The 23,481-nt window shown below is 44.6% G+C and overlaps 1 protein-coding gene across 4 annotated transcripts in view; it reads left to right on the top strand.

Annotated features, from left to right (window-relative positions):
• Positions 1–23,481, top strand: part of LOC120730668 (arf-GAP with Rho-GAP domain, ANK repeat and PH domain-containing protein 1) — a 30,500-nt gene that overhangs the window by 6,276 nt on the left and 743 nt on the right. For 3 of the 4 annotated variants that reach the window (XM_040027123.1, XM_040027124.1, XM_040027121.1), the window contains exons 4-24: positions 234–737; positions 996–1,094; positions 1,173–1,356; positions 1,854–1,958; positions 2,032–2,136; positions 2,498–2,558; positions 12,530–12,650; positions 12,859–13,123; positions 13,229–13,428; positions 14,441–14,526; positions 15,505–15,687; positions 15,779–15,847; positions 15,935–16,034; positions 17,339–17,395; positions 17,530–17,656; positions 19,484–19,583; positions 19,661–19,862; positions 20,254–20,299; positions 20,416–20,702; positions 20,785–20,994; positions 21,428–21,533. In XM_040027123.1, the coding sequence (XP_039883057.1) occupies positions 234–737; positions 996–1,094; positions 1,173–1,356; positions 1,854–1,958; positions 2,032–2,136; positions 2,498–2,558; positions 12,530–12,650; positions 12,859–13,123; positions 13,229–13,428; positions 14,441–14,526; positions 15,505–15,687; positions 15,779–15,847; positions 15,935–16,034; positions 17,339–17,395; positions 17,530–17,656; positions 19,484–19,583; positions 19,661–19,862; positions 20,254–20,299; positions 20,416–20,702; positions 20,785–20,994; positions 21,428–21,533 (3,217 nt within the window). The remainder of the gene's footprint in view (positions 1–233; positions 738–995; positions 1,095–1,172; positions 1,357–1,853; positions 1,959–2,031; positions 2,137–2,497; positions 2,559–12,529; positions 12,651–12,858; positions 13,124–13,228; positions 13,429–14,440; positions 14,527–15,504; positions 15,688–15,778; positions 15,848–15,934; positions 16,035–17,338; positions 17,396–17,529; positions 17,657–19,483; positions 19,584–19,660; positions 19,863–20,253; positions 20,300–20,415; positions 20,703–20,784; positions 20,995–21,427; positions 21,534–23,481) is intronic. The other variant, XM_040027122.1, reaches the window with a different exon arrangement.

The raw sequence follows: 23,481 nt of genomic DNA, 5'->3' as shown, positions 1-23,481 counted from the left end.
ATTGAGAAAGTATCACTAATATTGCTGACCTTTTATTGTGATAGTCTTTTTCACTGTTCTCTAAACGTAAAAGTCTAAATGAAAGTTTAGCATTTTTATTGTGAATCATCATTTGGTATTACAAGACTCTTATTGTGAAAATGTCAGTGATCTTTATTGAAGTCTTATTGTGAAAGTTTCTGAGCTTTTTGTTGTGAAATAATGATGAAGCTGATGTCATGTGTCCTCCTCAGATGAAGATGCTCACAGTGCACTGAGTCGTAGCCTCACCTTGCCAACTCTGGACGGCGTCACTGGCGTGATCGCCACCAACATCCCGTCACTGGCAGGAGTCGCTGCTTCCATTGGAGGCTCCGCCCCCTGGAACCCCTCCACACCCTCTGCTCCCCCCTCCTTAGACAGCATAGCTAATAGCATTACCACCCACATACCTGACTTAGCAGAAGCTGCTAGCACTGAGGCTAACCTTGCGTCATTCAATCCAATGCCACCTGGTGCTAACACAGATACTGCTGTGCTAAGCCCCGCCCCCTCCACCACACCTGCACCTGCTCCTAGCTTGGACAGCATTTTTAACTCACTGGCTAACATTCCCAGCTTTGCGGGGTTTGTTAGCAGTGTGGGTAACCCTGCTGTGAGCTTCTCTCCATCAGCCCCACCCCTCCCAAATACTAAACCCCACCCACCCTCGCTGACGGGAAGTGGAGCTGGAGATGCTCGTACAGGTGCAATGACAGGTACGACCACCAGAAAAAGGACGTTTGTGTGTAATTTTTATATAAACATCAGGAGGGTATGATCCACAGTTAGAGTGCAGCTTCACTTCCAGCTGGTAGAAAGTGTCAGGAGGTTGGGTGCAGGTGATCACCTGAGGTGGTGCACAGCTTTAGGTCACCTGAACGTTAAACATTCTGCAAGCTTAAGAGGATTCAGCCCTTTCTGAGGGTAAGAAGAACTAACACATGCTCTTTGTGTTCCTCTGAACCTGTGTCCAGATGTTGGAGCGCTGTCACAGCTGGTGACATCAGCTTTAGACCCGACCGCTGCAGTCACGCTGCCACCTGTAGAGGGTGCTGCAGGGTTAACAGGTGAAGGTACTGTTAGTATTTCTTCTGCTGGGCTTCTTCCCACTGGCTTCCAACTGCTTCAGTTTTTCCTGGTTCTGGTTCCAGTTTTATCTCCAGGTCCTCATAGCACCAGAGCAGAAAACCCGTCGGACACCACGCTGGCCTGCTGGACGACCCAAGAGGAAGCTGAATCTGAGTCATCCAATGAGGAGGAAGAATCAGGTGTTATCCCCGCTCCTTCTACAGCTGAAGCAGATCCTCGTTCTGCCCCGACGACCAACAATGACAAGTGTGTATGGTTACTGTGAATTCAGACCGTTCTCACTCCCGAGGCGTAACATCCTGATGTTTTGTCAAGTCGTGCGGCGTTCCTGAGGAATGCGAAAGGTGACCTTCCGTGTTCTTATGGTACACGCCGGGTTATGGATGAAATCCAGTGACAGTCCTGCGGAAACAGACATTCCAGCCCTAAACCTTCTCTTATCCTTAACCATAACCTTGTTCCTAACCCTAACCAGCACTTTAATGACGTTAAATAGTGTTCTCCCAAGCGATTTTAGGAAAATGAACGAACATATGTAGATTGAGTCCAAACAGTTCTCATACTATCTCATATTATATTTAGGAAAAAACGTAATATGTTGACGGTTTGTCACCTGGCGTGAAATGTTTTTGGGATGAGAACGTGTCGGTAAATTGTATCACTGTAGGGTTTACCTTACAATGTAAAGCTCCTTAAAGGGTTTGAAACATCTTTCTCATGGTGTCGTTGTGTTTGTTCTGCAGAATCTCGACTAATACTTCCTTTCGTTTGATACCTACTCGGCCGGCCCCGCCCCCTCCCAAAACAGCAGGCCGATCAGGAAAATCTGTCAGACAGAAGACACCGAGGTAAACACAACTACGCACAACGCCTGCAAAACTAAATCGACCTTCAAAGTGTTAACGTGGGTGTGTCCTGCAGGGCGGCCACCATCCGAGTGTCAAGGAAGAAGGGCGCCAGCGGGAAACCTACTCCTCAGAGCCCTGTCGTCCGGGCAAGCTGGCTGGACGTCTGGAAAGGCTTCAGGTAATGTCAAGGCCATCACAGGTTTCACAAGTCGTGCTTTAGATTCACTCCAGGACAGAGTCGGCCTGGGCCTCAAAACCTAAAGGGTGTCCACAAAGACTAGGTTCTCGAGTGGTCCGTACTATCTACTGTTGGGATATTTATCATGTATCAGCACCTAAAGATCTTCATAAAAGGTTCTTCATTTTCTGGTCTTTTGGCCTCACCTGTCTCGTTCGCTGAAACAAAATCCCATTAGAAACTCATGTTTCCTATAGTATGAGCAGAACCAGCTAACCTGGGCTAATCAGGGGACCCAAAATCATGTGACTGCTTACTTGTCAGTTGAATGGATGATGAACTTGTTTTCTGCCTTTAACAGACATAATGTATTATGGGCGACGCTGGACGGACAGCTGATGTCTCTGTGGAAGAAACGCACAGTAAGCTGGCATCTCTCACCTGTCTCACTGTGTTATTTACCTCACTCTGTGTACCTGTCTCACTGTGTGGACCTATCAATTCAATTTTATTTATATAGCGCCAAATCACAACAACAGTCGCCTCAAGGCGCTTTATATTGTACAGTAGATACAGAGAAAAACCCAACAATCATATGACCCCCTATAAGCAAGCACTTTGGCGACAGTGGGAAGGAAAAACTCCCTTTTAACAGGAAGAAACCTCCAGCAGAACCAGGCTCAGGGAGGGGCGGGGCCATCTGCTGTGATTGGTTGGGGTGAGAGAAGGAAGACAGGATAAAGACATGCTGTGGAAGAGAGACAGAGATTAATAACAGATATGATTCAATGCAGAGAGGTCTGTTAACACATAGTGAGTGAGAAAGGTGACTGGAAAGGAAAAACTCAATGCATCATGGGAATCCCCCGGCAGCCTACGTCTATTGCAGCATAACTAAGGGAGGATTCAGGGTCACCTGGTCCAGCCCTAACTATATGCTTTAGCAAAAAGGAAAGTTTGAAGCCTAATCTTGAAAGTAGAGATAGTGTCTGTCTCCTGAATCCAAACTGGAAGCTGGTTCCACAGAAGAGGGGCCTGAAAACTGAAGGCTCTGCCTCCCATTCTACTTTTAAATACTCTAGGAACAACAAGTAGGCCTGCAGAGCGAGAGCGAAGTGCTCTGATAGGGTGATATGGTACTACAAGGTCATTAAGATAAGATGGGGGTAATGCCATCCAGAGTAAGAATCTGCTTAGATACCATATTTCTAAGCTTTTCAGGGCCGAGTACAATAATCTCAGTTTGATCTGAATTAAGAAGCAGAAAGTTAGCGGCCATCCAGGTCTTTATGTCTTTAAGACATTCCTGCAGTTTAACTCATTGGTGTGTGTTATCTGGCTTCATGGACAGATAGAGCTGGGTGTCATCTGCATAGCAGTGAAAATGTATGCTATGTCTTCTAATGATGCTGCCTAAGGGAAGCATGTATAATGTAAACAGAATTGGTCCTAGCACTGAACCCTGTGGAACTCCATAATTAACCTCAGTGTGTGAAGAGGACTCTCCATTTACATGCACAAACTGGAGTCTATTAGATAGATATGATACAAACCACTGCAGCACAGTACCTGTAATACCTACAGCATGTTCTAATCGCTCTAATAGGATATTATGGTCGACAGTATCGAACGCTGCACTGAGGTCTAGCAGGACAAGCACAGAGATGAGTCCACTGTCAGAGGCCATAAGAAGATCATTTGTAACCTTCACTAAAGCTGTTTCTGTGCTGTGATGAGCTCTGAAACCTGACTGAAACTCTTCAAATAAACCATTCCTCTGCAGATGATCTGTTAGCTGTTTGACAACTACTCTTTCAAGGATGTTTGATATGAAAGGAAGGTTGGAGATTGGCCTATAATTAGCTAAGACTGCTGGGTCTAGAGATGCTTTTTGAGTAAAGGTTTAACTACAGCCAGCTTGAAGGCCTGTGGTACATACAGTGGCTTGCAAAAGTATTCGGCCCCCTTGAACTTTTCCACATTTTGTCACATTACAGCCACAAACATGAATCAGTTTTATTGGACTTCCAGGTGAAAGACCAACACAAAGTGGTGCACACGTGAGAAGTGGAACGAAAATCATACATGACTCCAAACTTGTTTGACAAATAAAAAACTGCAAAGTGGGGTGTGCGTAATTATTCAGCCCCCTGAGTCGATACTTTGTAGAACCACCTTTTGCTGCAGTTCCAGCTGCCAGTCTTTTAGGGTCTGTCTCTACCAGCTTTGCACATCTACAGACTGAAATCTTTGCCCATTCTTCTTTGCAAAACAGCTCCAGCTCAGTCAGATTAGATGGACAGCGTTTGTGAACAGCAGTTTTCAGATCTTGCCACAGATTCTGGATTGGATTTAGATCTGGACTTTGACTGGGCCATTCTAACACATGGATATGTTTTGTTTTAAACCACTCCATTGTTGCCCTGGCTTTATGTTTAGGGTCGTTGTCCTGCTGGAAGGTGAAGCTCCGCCCCAGTCTCAAGTCTTTTGCAGACTCCAAGAGGTTTTCTTCCAAGACTGCCCTGTATTTGGCTCCATCCATCTTCCCATCAACTCTGACCAGCTTCCCTGGGCTCTCTGCCCTGGTCGTTGTGTCCTTGGGCAAGACACTTCACCTGCTGCCTACTGGTGTTGGCCATAGGGGCCGATGGCACGATATGGCAGCCTCGCTTCTGTCAGTCTGCCCCAGGGCAGCTGTGGCTACAACTGTAGCTTGCCTCCACCAGTGAGTGAATGCGAGAGAGAATGAATAGTGGCATTGTAAAGCGCTTTGGGTGCCTTGAAAAGCGCTATATAAATCCAATCCATTATTATTAAATTTCTCAGTAACTTTATCCCTGACCTGTCTGGTGTGTTCTTTGGACTTCATGGTGTTGTTGCTCCCAATATTCTCTTAGACAACCTCTGAGGCCGTCACAGAGCAGCTGTATTTGTACTGACATTAGATTACACACAGGTGCACTCTATTTAGTCATTAGCACTCATCAGGCAACGTCTATGTGCAACTGACTGCACTCATACCAAAGGGGGCTGAATAATTACACACACCCCACTTTGCAGTTATTTATTTGTAAAAAATGTTTGAATCATGTATGATTCTCGTTCCACTTCTCACGTGTGCACCACTTTGTGTTGGTCTTTCACGTGGAATTACAATAAAACTGATTCATGTTTGTGGCTGTAATGTGACAAAATGTGGGAAAGTTCAAGGGGGCCGAATACTTTTGCACGCCACTGTAGCTGATTATTAGAGATCGTAGTTACATGCGGCTGTCTTCTTGTTTGATGGCAGATGCTCCCTTCACCCTGGCCAAAAAGGCCAAAATGACCAAAGAAAAAGTGGAAAACAGCTGAACATGAGAGGTTTTTGGACAAAGTTTGTGTTTTTTCCATTGTTTAAGCACTGCTTCCAGCTAAGAGTGATGCCATATATGCCCATAGCTGCAGAAAAGGCTAACATTGTTATTTAAAAAAAAAAAAAAACAGCCCTCCTGGCCCAAACAGCTCGTTCTTAGCTGAGTTTAGTGATTTTCTGTCCTCTACTATGAGGTTGTCTAAATTGCTTCTTGTGGGAGATTTTAATATACATGTCGATGATGAGTCCGACCCCTTTGCTAGGGGTTTTACCAGCATTATGGACTCTTTTCAATTTATCCAACATGTATCTGGCCCCACACACAACAAAGGCCATACATTGGACCTTGTCTTTTCTTTGGGTCTGAATATTGATTTTATTTGTTCTAAGGACATTTTTATTTCTGACCATTATTGTGTCTTTTTTAATATGTCTTTTTGCGAGCCTATGTCTCCTGTTCATCGGACAGTCATTTCCCGTACTATAAACCCCTCCACAGCACAGAAGTTCTCTGATGCTTTTAAATTAACATTATCCCCACAAAACGATGTTGATTTTTCTATAGATCTATTCAATTATCATTGTCTTTCGATCTTAGATGAAATCTGTCCGATTAAAATGAGACCTGTGCTTGTTTCTAAGTCTGTACCCTGGTTAAATGACAACATTCGTCTTATAAAACGAAATTGTCGTAAAGCCGAGCGGTTATGGAGGAAAACGCACTTAAATGTTCATCTCCTCTATTTAAAGGATCTTTTAGCTTCCTTTAACAGTGCTATTAGAGTTGCGAGGGCTGCTTACTTTTCTCAGTTGGTTACAAAGAGCAGAGGTAATCCTAAAGTTTTATTTGATACTATTACTAATATTATTACTCCTGCTTCACCTGCCGCCATTATCTCCTCTGTTGAAGATTGTGAAACTTTTCTTGATTTCTTTTTAGAAAAAATCAGTAACATAAGGAAAAACTTGTCCTTTTCAGCATCTGCGCTGTCTGCTCCCACGCCAGCTCGGCCTGTCGTTTTAGAAGGTTTTTCACCTGTTTCACTACCAGAGTTGGAAAAAATAGTCAGTGCAACAAAATTATCCACTTGCTCTCTTGATGTGTTACCTGCATCATTATTTAAAAATGTTTTTTACTCTACTGGTCCTTGCATTCTTACTATAATTAACACCTCCTTGGCTTCGGGCATAGTCCCTGCCTATTTTAAAACTGCTGTTATTCATCCTTTGTTAAAAAAGCCTATGCTGGACCCATCTCTCCCTAGCAATTATAGACCAATTTCAAAAATTCCGGTAATCGCTAAGATTTTAGAGAAGATCGTGGCTAAGCAGCTTACAGCAGTCTTAGATAATTATAGTATTTTCGACAAATTTCAATCGGGCTTTCGTAAAGTCCATTCCACCGAAACTGCCCCTCTTAGAGTTTCTAATGATATTTTGTTACAAAGTGATGCAGGTAATTGTTCTGTTCTCTTAATGTTGGATCTTACGGCGGCTTTTGATACTGTTGACCATTTTATCTTACTTAACAGGTTGAAATACTGGGTCGGTGTCTCTGGGACTGCATTGAAATGGTTCTCCTCGTATCTCTCTGACCGATTTTCCTCTGTGGCAGTTTCTAAGTATAGATCATCTTCTGCGTCTCTGTCTTCTGGTGTGCCACAAGGCTCTGTGCTGGGGCCATTACTGTTTTTAGTCTATTTACTCCCTCTCCAGCACATTCTGAGCCCTTTTGAGGATATTTGTTACCATTGTTATGCGGACGATATCCAACTCTATATATCTTTTAAGCCGGAGGAGGTTTCTAAGCTGCAGCTTTTAAATGTGTGCTTGGAAACCATTAAAGGCTGGATGGCTGAAAACTTCCTCCAACTAAATGATAACAAAACTGAAGTCCTCTTATGTGCCCCAGATAGACATAGACCCAGTATAATAAATGCTCTTGGTCCTCTTTCAGCGTTTGTAAAACCATCTGTCAGGAACTTAGGGATTATCCTTGATCCTGCTCTTACGTTAGATAGTCATGTTAAATCTCTTGTTCGGTCCTGCTTTTATCATTTAAGAAATATCTCTAAATTGAGCTCCATAATTTCCTATACCGAACTCGAGATTGTTATTCATGCTTTTATTTCATCACGATTGGACTATTGCAATTCCCTGTTTACTTGTTTAAACAAAGGTTCCTTGGAGCGTCTGCAGATCGTTCAGAATGCTGCAGCAAGACTTCTGACGAAAGTTTCTAAATATTCACATATAACACCGTTGCTTAAGCAGTTACATTGGCTTCCTGTCGAATCTAGAGTCCATTTTAAGATTTTGGTTTTAACTTTTAAGGCTCTTCGACAACAAGCACCACCATATATTATTGAACTTTTGCAGCCCTATGCCCCTAGTAGGTCTCTGAGGTCGAGTAGTCAGGGCCTACTTGTCATTCAGTATACGAGACTGAAAACTAGGGGTGATAGAGCTTTTGCTACTGTGGCCGCTCGACTTTGGAACTCCCTTCCTCAGGACCTACGATCCGTTGATTCATTGATTACTTTTAAAAAACAGCTAAAAACTTATCTTTTTAAAATTGCTTTTTGTTAACTTTGTTTGTTTTTTGCCTTTTAATCTGTTATATCTGTAAAGCACTTTGTGATGTCTATCTAGAAATGTGCTATATAAATAAAATTTTACTTACTTACTTTACTAAAGCACCAGTTCAAGCACCAGTTCAGGCACCGTTTAAGCACCGGCACCGTTTCAAACGTACCCGTTTGGCACCGGCCTCGGATAAAACCTGAACGATACCCATCCCTAGTGGTGGGTGGGTTCTTTTACATTCTGAGAGAAGCCAATTGGGTCTAATAACAGATTAAATGCCATGTTGAGGCTGTCATTTTTAGCATCCACATTAGGGCTGCCACAAACCATTATTTTTGATCAGAGGCGGAGCCAGACATTTGAAACACCCGGGGCTCAGCCCAAAAGGGTGGTATGCATGTGGGATTTTTTTTTTCGGGGGGGGGGGTTAAAATGACTGAAAGATTAATTGGCTCTGTTTTGAGTTTTGTTCAAATAAGAATGACTTCATATACGGAAAAATATATATCACATGTGCAGGACACCTTAAACTAGTTTTTTAATTAAGCAGCGAGGCAGAACAAGGTCAGGGCTGCATCAAGACACGAGGACTAAACCCCAATTCAACCAGACCCAGAACTGATCCGGAATTAAAACAGGACTGCAACAGTTCAAAATCAGGACTACTGAGGACTTAACCAAGACAGAACCAGAATCAGAACTAGATGATAGTAGCACTAAAAATCATCATAGACCTGCACTACACTTATTGTTTAATTCTACCAAAGTACAATATTTAGATTCAGAAACGTTTATATAATTATTTAGCCTTGTTGTGCAAACAAGCTGCATAACTTAATATATATAGAATTTGAAAAATAGCAAACCTAAAAAGAAACACTAGGTACGAGATACATGAGGACCTGTGATACGGTGATACTTTTGGTAAACAACCATTTGACTAACATGTGTGTCTCACCTGCTCTTGTTCATCTCTGTTCTGTCCTCATTCTCCATCTCCCTCTCTGTTCCTCTCTCTCCCTCTTTGTGCTGACAATCATCAAATATACAGTTGAAACCAGATATTTACTCTTCAGATAAAAACACTTTTTTAATTGTAACATCAAATCAGACTAAATGTTTATTTTTTTAGATTGATAAATATAAAAACATATTTGTTAACTTTAAGAGTAAAGAGAGAAACTGTCTGTATTTCTTAATTGTAAATGGCACCAAATTGTATTCAAACTGAGCCACACTTATGGAGCTCCACAGTTCTGTTCCTGGTGTTTTGGTTGACATCTCTTGATGTTCCCATGTCACAGAAACAGCCTCTGTGTTTTGCCTTATATGCATCCACAGCTGTGCCACCCTCATATGGACTCTACTAACCTATCAGAAGCTTCTTCAGCTCAGAATGGAATCGTCTGCAGTTTCTTATTAATTAACAATAAACTTAGTGTACAGGGAGTACAGAATTATTAGGCAAATGAGTATTTTGTCCACATCATCCTCTTCATGCATGTTGTCTTACTCCAAGCTGTATAGGCTCGAAAGCCTACTACCAATTAAGCATATTAGGTGATGTGCATCTCTGTAATGAGAAGGGGTGTGGTCTAATGACATCAACACCCTATATCAGGTGTGCATAATTATTAGGCAACGTCCTTTCCTTTTGCAAAATGGGTCAAAAGAAGGACTTGACAGGCTCAGAAAAGTCAAAAATAGTGAGATATCTTGCAGAGGGATGCAGCAGTCTCAAAATTGCAAAGCTTCTGAAGCGTGATCATCGAACAATCAAGCGTTTCATTCAAAATAGTCAACAGGGTCGCAAGAAGCGTGTGGAAAAACCAAGGTGCAAAATAACTGCCCATGAACTGAGAAAAGTCAAGCGTGCAGCTGCCAAGATGCCACTTGCCACCAGTTTGGCCATATTTCAGAGCTGCAACATCACTGGAGTGCCCAAAAGCACAAGGTGTGCAATACTCAGAGACATGGCCAAGGTAAGAAAGGCTGAAAGACGACCACCACTGAACAAGACACACAAGCTGAAACGTCAAGACTGGGCCAAGAAATATCTCAAGACTGGTTTTTCTAAGGTTTTATGGACTGATGAAATGAGAGTGAGTCTTGATGGGCCAGATGGATGGGCCCGTGGCTGGATTGGTAAAGGGCAGAGAGCTCCAGTCCGACTCAGACGCCAGCAAGGTGGAGGTGGAGTACTGGTTTGGGCTGGTATCATCAAAGATGAGCTTGTGGGGCCTTTTCGGGTTGAGGATGGAGTCAAGCTCAACTCCCAGTCCTACTGCCAGTTTCTGGAAGACACCTTCTTCAAGCAGTGGTACAGGAAGAAGTCTGCAACCTTCAAGAAAAACGTGATTTTCATGCAGGACAATGCTCCATCACACGCGTCCAAGTACTCCACAGTGTGGCTGGCAAGAAAGGGTATAAAAGAAGAAAAACTAATGACATGGCCTCCTTGTTCACCTGATCTGAACCCCATTGAGAACCTGTGGTCCATCATCAGATGTGAGATTTACAAGGAGGGAAAACAGTACACCTCTCTGAACAGTGTCTGGGAGGCTGTGGTTGCTGCTGCACGCAATGTTGATGGTGAACAGATCAAAACACTGACAGAATCCATGGATGGCAGGCTTTTGAGTGTCCTTGCAAAGAAAGGTGGCTATATTGGTCGCTGATTTGTTTTTGTTTTGTTTTTGAATGTCAGAAATGTATATTTGTGAATGTGGAGATGTTATATTGGTTTCACTGGTAAAAATAAATAATTGAAATGGGTATATATTTGTTTTTTGTTAAGTTGCCTAATAATTATGCACAGTAATAGTCACCTGCACACACAGATATCCCCCTAAAATAGCTAAAACTAAAAACAAACTAAAAACTACTTCCAAAAACATTCAGCTTTGATATTAATGAGTTTTTTGGGTTCATTGAGAACATGGTTGTTGTTCAATAATAAAATTATTCCTCAAAAATACAACTTGCCTAATAATTCTGCACTCCCTGTATATGTACTCCTACATTTGATGAAAGTGATAAAAAACAGAAAGCTCTGTCTCTCTTTATTCTGACATTTAACTAATTCAAAATATATTTCAATATTTATCTAAAACAAAAGTTTACTCTAAATTGATGTTGTACAGTAAAAATGTTTTCTCCCTAAAGTGTAAATATCTGGTTACAAATGTGAATATCCTGCTGTGTACTGAAATCCCTCTTGTTTTGCATAGAAATATACTGAACAACATACAAAGCATAATATCGTTAGCTTCATAGCATAAGTGCCTAAGTCATTTTTTTGTGTTTTCGGAAAACAGACGGACAGGATGATGCAGCAGTGGTAGGGGAGTAAAGTTAGGCAAAAATCTCAATTTGACCAAAAAATGACTTAGGCACTTATGCTATGAAGCTAACGATATATAAAATAACATTTACCTGAGTTTTTTCTTTGAAAGAACCCTCGAATGTCCATTCTTATATTTCAGTACATAACTGAAACCGATTTAGTCGGGGAGGGTAAGAACTGAAAATATGAAATAAACACACGTGAGCTAAGACTCTCTAAAAAATAGCATTTGTTCGGCTTTTCATTTCGCCATTTGTTGATTCACTTGAAGAGCGAGTAACGTAACATGGGTCAAGTGATCAGTTTGATATCAATCTTTCGTGATTCACCGTCATATTTACATTATTTGTACAGTACGAATGATTTGCTTTGGTACCTGGTCAAACTTAAGCTCTTCTTAGTATGGCTGGCTCCGTCTCTCCAACAGCGCACTCGCAGGCGGCAGCTGCCCCGCCCCCTCGCTCAGTCGCTTAGTGCCTGAGCTCGGATCATACCAATATCAGGGGGGATTCACGCACAGTCGTAAATTCCCACAGTGTGCACTATGTGCTTCGAATATTGTGTGTACTTTTTGTTTTATACAGTTGTCAGCCAGACATCTAACTATGAAAAAATTACACTCCAAAAGGCTTCTGACAAAACAACCCGGGCTTAAGCCCAGTAAGCCCCCCCCACGCTCCGCCCCTGTTTTTGATAGTCGACTAATCAGATCATGCATGATTAGACATAAAACGTACAGCCAATTACAACCAGCATGCATCTGCTCTTATATTACTGTCATTAGCTCACAGCTTGAAGTGTTTAAGGTGCTAACTAACAATAAAGAGCAGATGACAGTTTGTTAAACTTTTAATGAAATGTCCAGATTGTCTCGGTGGAGTTTAATGAATCGTCTGTCTGCTCCTTGCTGTCTAAAATATATCAGGACACTGGTGTAAACTCTCGACGATCTCACACTTCTGTTTTATCAGTTTTCTGTTTGACGTTTATTCAGCTGTGTGAAAACGAAGGAGGAACCCACCCAGGGGATTAATAGAGTTTTATTTTATCTAATCTAATCTAATGACTTCAGCCAAAGCGATTTACTCATTTGCTTTGCTCTTTAGGACCGGTTCAGCGAGGTGTTGTTTCATGTCTCCAGTATCACCAACGTGAAGAAACTGGACAAAGGCAGATTCTCTGTTTACTTCAGGAAGAAGCATTATGACTTCATGGCTCATAGTGAAGGTAAGAACAGTGACTCTTCTGGTTTCTACTGGATTCTACTGACCCAACACAGAAAGACGACTGGGGACAGCTCCTACCAGATTGGTCAAACCTGCCTTTGTTTTAAAGCGTGAGCGATTTTAGCACGATTATAAAAGAGACCCGCGGTCTCGGCTTCCCTGTTTCACGCCTCTCATATTTTTTCTGCTTGCTTCTGTTTGTCTATCAGAGGTTCAGGACGGTTGGGTCACTTCTCTTCTCGCGACTCGAGGCAATCCAAGCCCCACCCCCCCAGAACTCCATGGACAAATCACCCTTAAGGACCCGCGGGGTCGTGCTTATGCTGCCCTCTGGGGTCATGACCTTTGGATTTACCCTAACAAGGAGGGCTTCCAGCTGGGTGTGGCCTCGTATACCGTCCCCCTGAATGTGGCCTCGGTCAAATCGACGGGGAAACACTCGTTTAGCCTCATCACTCCATACAAGACCTTCAAGTAAACCCCCGTCTGTGTGTCTGCCTGTCGGTCCATACCTGTATGGTGTTTATTTGTTTGCTAAAATTATATCCTCCTCTCTTTAACCCCGCCCCCTACCTACAGCCTGTCTGTTGATTCGTCCAAGGATCTGTCCCTCTGGGTGGACAGGCTGTCTTCAAGTATCCAGAGCGCTCTGTCCTGCTGTCAGGTGGCGCTGCGTCTCTGGGAACACCCGTACAACAAGGTGTGCGGGGACTGTGGTGCGGCCAATCCGGAGTGGGCCTCGGTCAATCTGCTGCTGGTCATATGTCAGCACTGTGCAGGTATGACAGCACACCTGGTACACGTTAAGATTATTAATGCAGAGGGTTGTGTAACAGCAGAATGAGACGCATCGATGTGAACCTTTTCAGGATTCAAACGATCGTTGGTCACGGACGTAAAGAAGCGACATTACCCAGGACTTATGTCAGAACACAAGTATGAAAAAGGCAGAAAATAAAAATATTGAGGAAAATATGTAACACAAAATCGATTTTAATCTACCAAAACAAAGGCACAGATTCATGTCCAAGAGACCGGACCTCCCTGTGCTGTTTTTAAAAGATCAGAGACTCAGAGCTGTCCTCTTAAGAATCTGGATGCTGTGAATGAGCAAATATAACCAGGTGCAGAAGATCCTCCAAAGTGCCATTAAAGGCCCAGAAGAGAAACCAACCAACACTGTTGTAAGATCTCGGTGATATCACAGGAGTAGCATACGTCCAAACCAACAGAGCAGAAAGCTCTGAGATAAAGAAAGAAGGTAAAGAAACGAAACCAAATGTGAGCCTGACTCACTGACTGTTAGCTGGAACAGTTTATATGATGCTGATTAAATGAAACGATACCAGCGTTCCAGTTTCACCACTGCCAATAAAACGTGTGCAGTCTGAGGGAAACACACCTGTCAATAAAACTCACCTGCTGATAACACACACCTGTAGACTGTTGATACACTGTGATCACTGCGAAAACACAACCTTCACACATTTTCTTTTTAACTGTGTTAAATAGAAAAAATATTTGAGGACTAAAGCACTGGGCAGCAACCCTATCCTCACTTTTTCATTCTTATTCACAGTCTTGTAAATACTATATTCATTCATTTATTTATTTATTTCATTTTTTCTTTGTTTAAAATTTATTGTACATACTTATCCTCTTAAAATTGCCCTTTTTTCACTTGTAGTGAATTGGTTTGTATACAGTTTTTGTTGTTCGAAAGCACAATGACAACAAAGATTCTGAGATTCTGTAAAACCCACTGAACGCAAAATGCTAACATGTTCTCAGGTCACCATCGAGGCCTGGGCAGCAACCTGTCGAAGGTGCGCAGTCTAAGGATGGACAATAAAATCTGGACTGAACCATTGATACAGGTGAGTGGGTGGGGATTGAACACAGTGCAACACAAACACAGTCCCAGTTCAGCCAGCCAGTTAGCAGCTACAGCTGCCTTTGTCACCACCCACTGTTGTTATGATCTATCAGGTCTTTAAGTGATGACGTGATGAAACCTGCTACTCTGCGTTTAATAAGGCTGTTGTGTTTTTAACATGTTTTAATGCTTTGTATCTGGTTCTATTTATTCTCAAAAGCCCCTAAAAACAGTCACTGATCACTGTCGGCCTCTCTCAGTTTTTATCACCACTGTTCATTTTAAAGCTCAGTTTTTAAAACCTTAGGATGTAACTGCAGCCCAGCCCATGCAGCAGTATATGAATGACTAACTATTGTGGATGGATTATCTCAGTTGTTCTCCGTTTACAGCATCCTGCCATGCGATTGCATTTGTCCCTGATCATCGGGAACTTTTATTGAGTGGGAAAAAAGTTTATGCTATGCTAACATAGCTGTGTCGCTAGCGGTCACGTAGCACATCATTATATACCAGCTAGCCAAACTAAAGTAACCCTACAAACGTCACTGCTGTTTAGTTTTCTGTCTTCATTTATTTCAGAAGCGATAGCAGAGCTGTACGTTTGAATTTGTTTTAGAAATCTCTCAGTCGGGACAGGCTATATTATATTTAGACGGAAACTAGCAAGCTAACTCCTTGCTAACTTCTAACTCTGTTAAGTTTAATAAATTCAGTTTTCATGGATGCCTGAACGTTAAACTTAACCGTTACACCTGGAAGAGCAGCCACAGTGACCGTTTGGCTTATGGACCTGCAGCTGAGTCTGGGCCCAGACACGGCTAATGACGTCAGACTTAAAGACCGGATAGAGACCAGTTTTTGTCTCAGGCTGTAAACATGTTTATTTCTGCTGTAGAGTTTTAACATTGGAGTCAATGCTGCCTCTGCTGGACATTATGGAAACTGCAGTTAACTTTTACCTTCAATCTTCTGCCAGCTGTTTGTTACCTATGGTAACCAGCTGGCAAATCAGGTGTGGGCTCCAGTGGTGCCAGCGGCAGAGCAGCTCCGCCCAGAGTCCACAGATGAGGAGAGGTCAAAGTTCATAAAGGATAAATACAGCAGGGGGCGCTACAGACGAGTGCACGCTCTGGCCTCATTTCCCTCCATGATGGAGCAGGTCTGACCCAGAATCAGCTCAGCCACCGCACACGCTCAGAGGCGTTACACAGGTGTCATATGTGTGACAGGTGTGTGTGTTTGTGTTTCAGAGGCTGTATCAGGTGGTCTGCACTGACGACGTGGAGGAAACGATGTCTCTGATCTGCTCCGGAGCAAAGGTACTGTCCTGTGTTCATGATCCTCGTTAAGCTTATTAAACATTTATAACACACTCCCTCCTTCATCTGAGGCTCTCACCTGTGCAGGTGTCTTCATCAGACCCACAGACCCCCTCCCTCATCCTGCTGGCAGAGCGAGCCAATCAGGCTCTGCAGACCGAGCTGCTGCGAGTCAACGAGTACACAGGTAACACACACACTCACTCACACACAGGTCACACACACACACAAAGGTCACACACTCACACTCACACACAGGTAACACACACACACAAAGGTAACACACACATACACACACACAGGTCACACACACACAAAGGTAACACACACACACAAAGGTAACACACACACACACACTCACACACACAGGTCACACACCCACGAACACACACATACACACACAAGGTCACACAACACACAAAGCACACAACACACACTCACACACAGCACACACACACACAAAGGTCACACACACACTTGCACACAGGTCACACACACACACAGGTCACACACACCACACAAAGGTAACACACACATACACACACACAGGTCACACACACACAAAGGTAACACACACTCACACTCGCACACAGGTAACACACACACACAAAGGTAACACACACACACACACAAAGGTCACACACACACACACACACACTCACACACAGGTCACACACACACACACACACACACACACAAAGGTAACACACACACACAGATAACACACGAACAGGTCACACACACACACACACTCACTCACACACAGGTCACACACACACACACACACACACACAAAGGTAACACACACACACAGATAACACACGAACAGGTCACACACACACACACACTCACTCACACACAGGTCACACACACACACAGGTCACACACTCGCACACAGATAACACACACACAAAGATCACACACACACACACACACACACACACACACACACACACACACTCACACACTCACACACAGGTCACACACACACAAAGGTAACACACACACACACACTCGCACACAGGTCACACACACACACAAAGGTAACACACACACACACACTCACACACAGGTCACACACACACACAAAGGTCACACACTCACACTTGCACACAGGTCACACACACACACAAAGGTAACACACACACACACACACACACACAGGTCACACACACACACAAAGGTAACACACACACACACACAAAGGTCACACACACACACAGATAACACACGAACGGGTCACACACACACACACACTCACTCACACACAGGTCACACACACACACACACAAAGGTAACACACACACACACAGGTCACACACTCGCACACAGATAACACACACACAAAGATCACACACACACACACACTCGCACACAGATAACACACACACACACACACACACACACACACACAAAGGTAACACACACACACAGCTGACAGTAAATGCTGATCTGAGCTCACCTGCCGCTCTGTGTGTGTTCTGTGCTCAGAAGTCCCGCCTCACCAGCCGCTGGCAGGTAGAAGGAGGTTGGACTCCACCCCCTCAGGTATGCAGTTCAAATGAATCCAGGTGCACTCGCAGAGATCAAAACGCTGTACATGAATGTGAATGTGGTGACATGTCAGAGTCTCTTTGATCCACCCAAACATCAGCAAACACTCACCTGTGTCATCTGTGCAGGTGAGGAGAAGGAGGAGCTTCACGGAAAACTGGAGGATGATCGTTTTCTCTTCTCGCTAGAAAACGAATCAGCAGCCTGCGACGTGCTCGACCTGCGAGAAGTCCTGTCTGTCTTCCTCAAAGACGGGTAAATATGCAGTACTAATACCTCTGGTACCACAAGTACTGCAGTACCTCACAGTAATACTGCGTTTTAGAGGTTTTAGCAGAAAAACACCTGACTGACCACAGGCTGTGTCTGAAAGGCGGAGGCCACCTTGATGAGGCCACGCCTCTGTGAATGTTTTTTTGTGAACTTTGAACTCATTCATGGTGATGTCAGCAATGATGTAAAGCTCAGCCATCAGTGGCCGGGGTCACGCGGCACACCTGTCAGCTGGTTTGGGACACCTCAGTGTCAGAGCAGGAGGAAGTGGAGGGAGAGCTCGGGGTGTCTCTGCTACGACTCTCAGGAAATTCAGTCCGTTGCACAGTGTGAGGCGGAAGCTGCGTCCCTGTCCCGGGTCACCTGTCTGTTGGACAGTGTTTCCTCCGGGCCGACCCGAACTCGTTCAGAGGTAACGCCATGACAGAATCAACCACCTGCGGCCTCAGCTCTCTACTGCAGCTTCAGCACTGGAGGTGTGGAACGTGGCCCGCTCCGAGTCAGTGGACCCAGGACGCTGTGCGACACAGCGAGCCCGAGCACTGCCCCAGGCTCCTTCAGGGTCCTTCATTTCATCAAAGGGTAGCTCTGAATCACTCAGGACCAGTTTGTTTGGGGACATCCTAAATCATCTGCATGATGTGTGGATAGAAGAAAGCATCCAACAGATTTAGTGCAGGACACACGGGACTGAGCTCAGACCACTGCCAGCGCCAAAGCTACACCAAAGCAACACGCTGAGCTCGTTACACACAACCGGTGAACGTTTTACATCACAGGAAGTTCCCACAAACAAAACAGGAAGCTCAGGGCAGCCAACTCTGACACTGCAGCTCCCTCTGCTGGACACATCTATTCACTGCAAACACCTAAAAACCGACTCAAGCAGCAAAGCTGAAAGAATCAGTCGTTTCATACGGTTACCAAGGCAACAGAAAAACAAAGTGACTGGCTCCTCAGCTCTTATTGTTACTCTGCAGACGAGTCCTAGCTCCAGGGTGTTTGTGTTCAGGTATCAGCTGCTGTGTCTGAGGTGGAGGTGTGGCCTATCCCAGCTGTCATAGGACGGGAGGCGGGGTCACCTGGGCAGCTCACCTGTCTGTCACAGTACTTTTATAAGAACCATCAATAATAATCATAAACTGTTAGTTTACTGGGGCGGCACGGTGGTTAGCACTGTTGCCGCACAGCAAGAAGGTCCTGAGTTCAATTCCAACATCAGGCCGGGGTCTTTCTGTGTGGAGTTTGCGTGGGCTCCCTCCGGGTACTCCGGCTTCCTCCCACCGTCCAAAGACATGCAGCTTGTGGGGATAGGTTAATTGGTTAATCCAAATTGTCGCTAGGTGTGAATGTGCGAATGAATGTGAGTGCGAATGGTTGTCTGTCCCTGTGTGTTGGACCTGCGACAGACTGGCGACCTGTCCAGGGTGTACCCCGCCTCTCGCCCTATGACAGCTGGGATAGGCTCCAGCGCCCCCCGCGACCCTGAAAAGGATAAGCGGAAGCGAATGGATGGATGATGGATGTTAGTTTACTAATGTCATAATGAATCTTTACTCTGATCTATGACATCACAACAGCCTGCCTACTTACAGGTCCTTTAAACCAGGTGTGATAAACATCAGCACCTCTACAGGTCATCCAGAAGATGTTCTACAGGCTGGTTATTAAGCCTGATAAATGAAGTATATCAAGTATAAATGTTGCATATTAGCGGTACAAAAACATCACCGAGGGCATTTATTATTGAGGGTTACAGTGTGTCTCTGTGATGAAGATGACCGAACCATACCTGCTGCTGTGTTTCAGCCGAGCTCATCAGTTTGAGATCGTCACACTCACAGATCAGCTGATCTGTGCAGCTGACAGCAGGGAGGGGCTGTCGGACCACCTGGTCCATATTCTGAAGGTAATGTTGGTTTGGGTCAGACTTTTCCTCTAAATCCACAGCTCAGGTCCTCTGACTGACTGAATTCATGTTTCCAGGTGATTCTTCCAGGGGGCGTGTCTTATGCTGAGGTGGGCGGAGCCTCCGCAGTCAGTAAAGTGTGTATTGTAGAATTGGGCAGAGCTTCCAATCATCCAGAGGCCTGGCTGCTGCTTTGGGAGGATGGAGTCAGCATTCACCCTGTCCACAGAGAATCCCATGAGTCTCTCACAATTGATCTGGGCATGCTCAGTCACCACGGTAACAGTCTGTCTTATGAGTATGCGTCTGTATGTTGTTTTGTTCAGTAGATGTTGAGGGAACACATATTGATCTGTTTGAGTGCTTTCTTGTTGGAAATGTTTTCCACCCATGACTGGATGTTGGTCCTGCAGCTGACGGTTATTCCGTGTGTAAATGTTTTCATTCACACACACTCGTGTAGTTTATTCTTTGATTATCGGTCTGGTGTCACCATCTCTGCCCTACACAGCCTGAACTCTCCGAGCAGCTTTCAGGCTTCTTTGCATTCGGAGCTCTTCTGTGGCTGTCGGCATTGTGTTGTGTGTATCTGCTGAAATCAGTCAGGCTGCTGATGAATGTGAGGACACTTTGATATCAGTGACCAGTCTGGGTTTAACTCCTCTTACAGAAATGGATCCATCTGAAAACATCGTCACCATGGCAACTGCAGATAGGTGTGCAGCATCACTCTATAACATCTTCATTAAAACTAATGATGTGAATTCAGAGCTTCTGATTGGCTGACACCACCACAGATATATGTGACATCACAGCTGGTTTCTCTCCTCAGGAGGGTGTCGTTGCGTTTCGAAGAGCAATACAGCTGTCGGTCCTGGTTCACCCACCTTCAAAGAGCTCTAGCCAATCAGAGCCCAGCCGTGCCACGTCCCCTTGCAGCCAATCAGAGCCCAGCCGTGCCACGTCCCCTTGCAGCCAATCAGAGCCCAGCCGTGCCCCATCCTCCTGCGGCCAATCAGAGCTCAGTTTCTTGGTCTCTGTACCCTGTGATGGATGTGCAGCTGAGAGGTTCGGTACCGCCGGCCATCGAGCGCTGCATCTCCCACATCACCACCTACGGTGAGCCGAGGTCACCATGCCGACACAGTGACAGGCAGCAAAGCATCATGGGATACTTCTAATGCAGCATTTTCTCTCTCAGGTCTGAAGGTGGAGGGCGTGTACCGGCGCTGCGGTCTCGCTTCAAAAGTCAGCCAGTTGGTGGAGGCCTTGATTATATCACCAAACTCCGCCCCCCTGGAGAGTCATGAGCAGGGCGTGCTAGATGCTGGCTCCGCCCTCAAACAATATGTCCGCCGGCAAGAGAGTCTGATTCCCAACGGAGCCCAAGGGCAGTGGCTGCAGGCTGCAGGTACACGAAGAACTACTGTCTGAGCTACTACTACATGTAGTACTGCTGTCTGTAGAGCTGCTGCAGTATCTGTACTGTAGTACTAATAGCAGTAACCTCTGCAGAAACTGCAAAAACTTCAGAGACCTTATATGAGCCGCTATTAGCCCTCCTGAAAAGTACTGCAGTTTTTCTGAGTGAAGTAACTGTAACCCGACGCAACAGGAAAACTTTGTAACACTAAAATATTTATATATTTGTCTCCAGAACAGAAAAAGCATGTACTGCAGTATAACCGTAGTACTACTGACAGTATCCTGACAGCAGTGATACTGCAGTAGTCGTAGTACTCGGGCTAACAGCAGTGATACTGCAGTAGTCGTAGTACTCGGGCTAACAGCAGTGATACTGCAGTAGTCGTAGTACTCTCCCTAACAGCCTGTTTGTCTCTCAGGTGTGTCAGACGAGAAACGCAGGTTTAAGGAGTACAGACGGTTACTACGGCAACTTCCTGATGACAACCGAGCGACCCTGAATGCCCTGTTTGGACACTTCTACATGTAACACACACACTCTCACACACACACACACACAGAATCAGAGCAGTTTATTTAAAACAGTAACAGTAACTAACATTAATGTTACACACAGATATGTGTCGTTCAGTGGTGCATTATGGGTAATCTCAGTCCTGCACTGAGCGTGCTCCTGTGACAGCACGTCATGGAGTGGGTGGGAGGTCCAGCACTGTCCTTATCTTAGACAACATCCGCCTCTCTGACACCACCCTAAGGCAGTCCAGCTCCCCTCATGGCTCCTGTCAGTGGGCGGGATCTATCAGGGAGCAGGTGAACATGTTGGCGTCAGAAACAGGAAACACAGCGTCTTTGAGGCGTTCCCACTCTGCAGTTGACCAGCGGTGAAACAGCCAGAGAGTCGCGATGAGGGTGGTGGTGGTGGGGCGGGACCTGGGAAGATGATCGATCCTACAGATGAGCTGCTGACAGAAAGGTGTCCAGCACACAGAGCAGTGCAGTAATTAGGCAGGAACACTGACGCTGCACCCTCTCTAATGTCCAGCAGGGGGCGACGACCTGCCCAGTTTAAACTGTTTCCTGTCTAACTGAATAAAGTAAAAAGTTCATTTTGAACATTTTGGACTCGTTGGAGTCACAGAGGAACACGAAGTGGAAGTTCATTGGACAACGACTCAGTCAGTCAGTTTCTCAGTCAGCCCCGCCCCCTCGCTACTTATAGTTCCTGAGTCTGGCAGCAGGGGGTGTAAGACGTAGTTTCAGAGCTCGTGTTTGCCTCTGTCTCACCTGAGATCACCTGACAGTGTCACCTGATCACACTCACGTCCCACTAGGAGAATCTCTCAGACTAACACTTCACCCCCCGTTTATCAGAGTCACAGTGGTAAATGCTTCATGTTTGCTCTTTAATGTCATTACCTGGACTGTAGAGCTGGGCGATATAAGATTTCTTCATATCACGATATGTTTTTTTCATTTCAGGCGATAACGATATCTATCACGATATGAGCCAAATAACTATATTTGTAAGATTTAAATGTGCCGTTGCTCACAAGTAAAATGTGAAATAATCAGCAGCTTGTTTTTATTTAAATATTTATTTCCCATAATAAGTTCAACAGGGTAGATGTACTTAAGGAACATGAGACTTTTTCAGATAAATAAAGGCAAATATTGCAAACTACACAAAAGGCAGCCGCTAAAGTGTTTAAGTTTCAAAATAGAACAAACGAAACAGACTAAACTGTCAATTCCACTTAGAAACAAAATATTAATTCTAAAAATAAATCGTAGTTTGTTTTACAGAAGAACAGACAAAATTGACTAACTTTTGTCAATATCAAATAAACTGAGAACTAAAAGGAAATTCTCAATCTCTCCTTGTTGTATAGCTGAGCTTTTCAAACAGTTTTAACAGTTACTTTAGTCTGACAAAAGCCGAATGATGAGTTAGCGCTTCCAGGCAGAGATTGAGCTGCACCGGCTTATTGTATTTCCAGACTTGCTTTCGGCACATTTACAGTGGCTGCTCTGTTTGACTTGAAATAGCAGAAATACCTTCACACTACGGGACTTCTGTGGCTCTTCCGTTCGACAATCTCTCCAGCGTTGGAACCATCATCTGTTTTCTCTTCGGTAACCTTCGGTCACGCTCGGTTGATCTTTCTCTAGTCGGCGCACTCATTTCCTCCATTACCCGGGTGGCACGGGGGCTGGCTGCTTCCCAAACAAATACACGTGTGCGGCTTGGCACTTGTGCTGTACGCAACAAGTCACGTGACACTGCGGCTGTGATTGGTTCGGCTCTGCGCTACTTAATTTGGATTGGCTGTTCTTTTTCTTTTTTTTAAGAGGACAAGAGCGGTGAGGCCTATCACAATAGTTTAACTTTTCTATCGAGAAAACGTTATTTTACATATCGTATCGTTCTATCGCCCAGCTCTACTGCACTGACGTGCAGGTAGGAGGGCTG

This window comes from Simochromis diagramma, unplaced genomic scaffold (genome assembly GCF_900408965.1).
Source record: "Simochromis diagramma unplaced genomic scaffold, fSimDia1.1 OVJJ01000773.1, whole genome shotgun sequence".
Taxonomy (NCBI): Eukaryota; Metazoa; Chordata; class Actinopteri; order Cichliformes; family Cichlidae; genus Simochromis; species Simochromis diagramma.
This window is presented reverse-complemented; position numbering and strand designations above follow the sequence as displayed.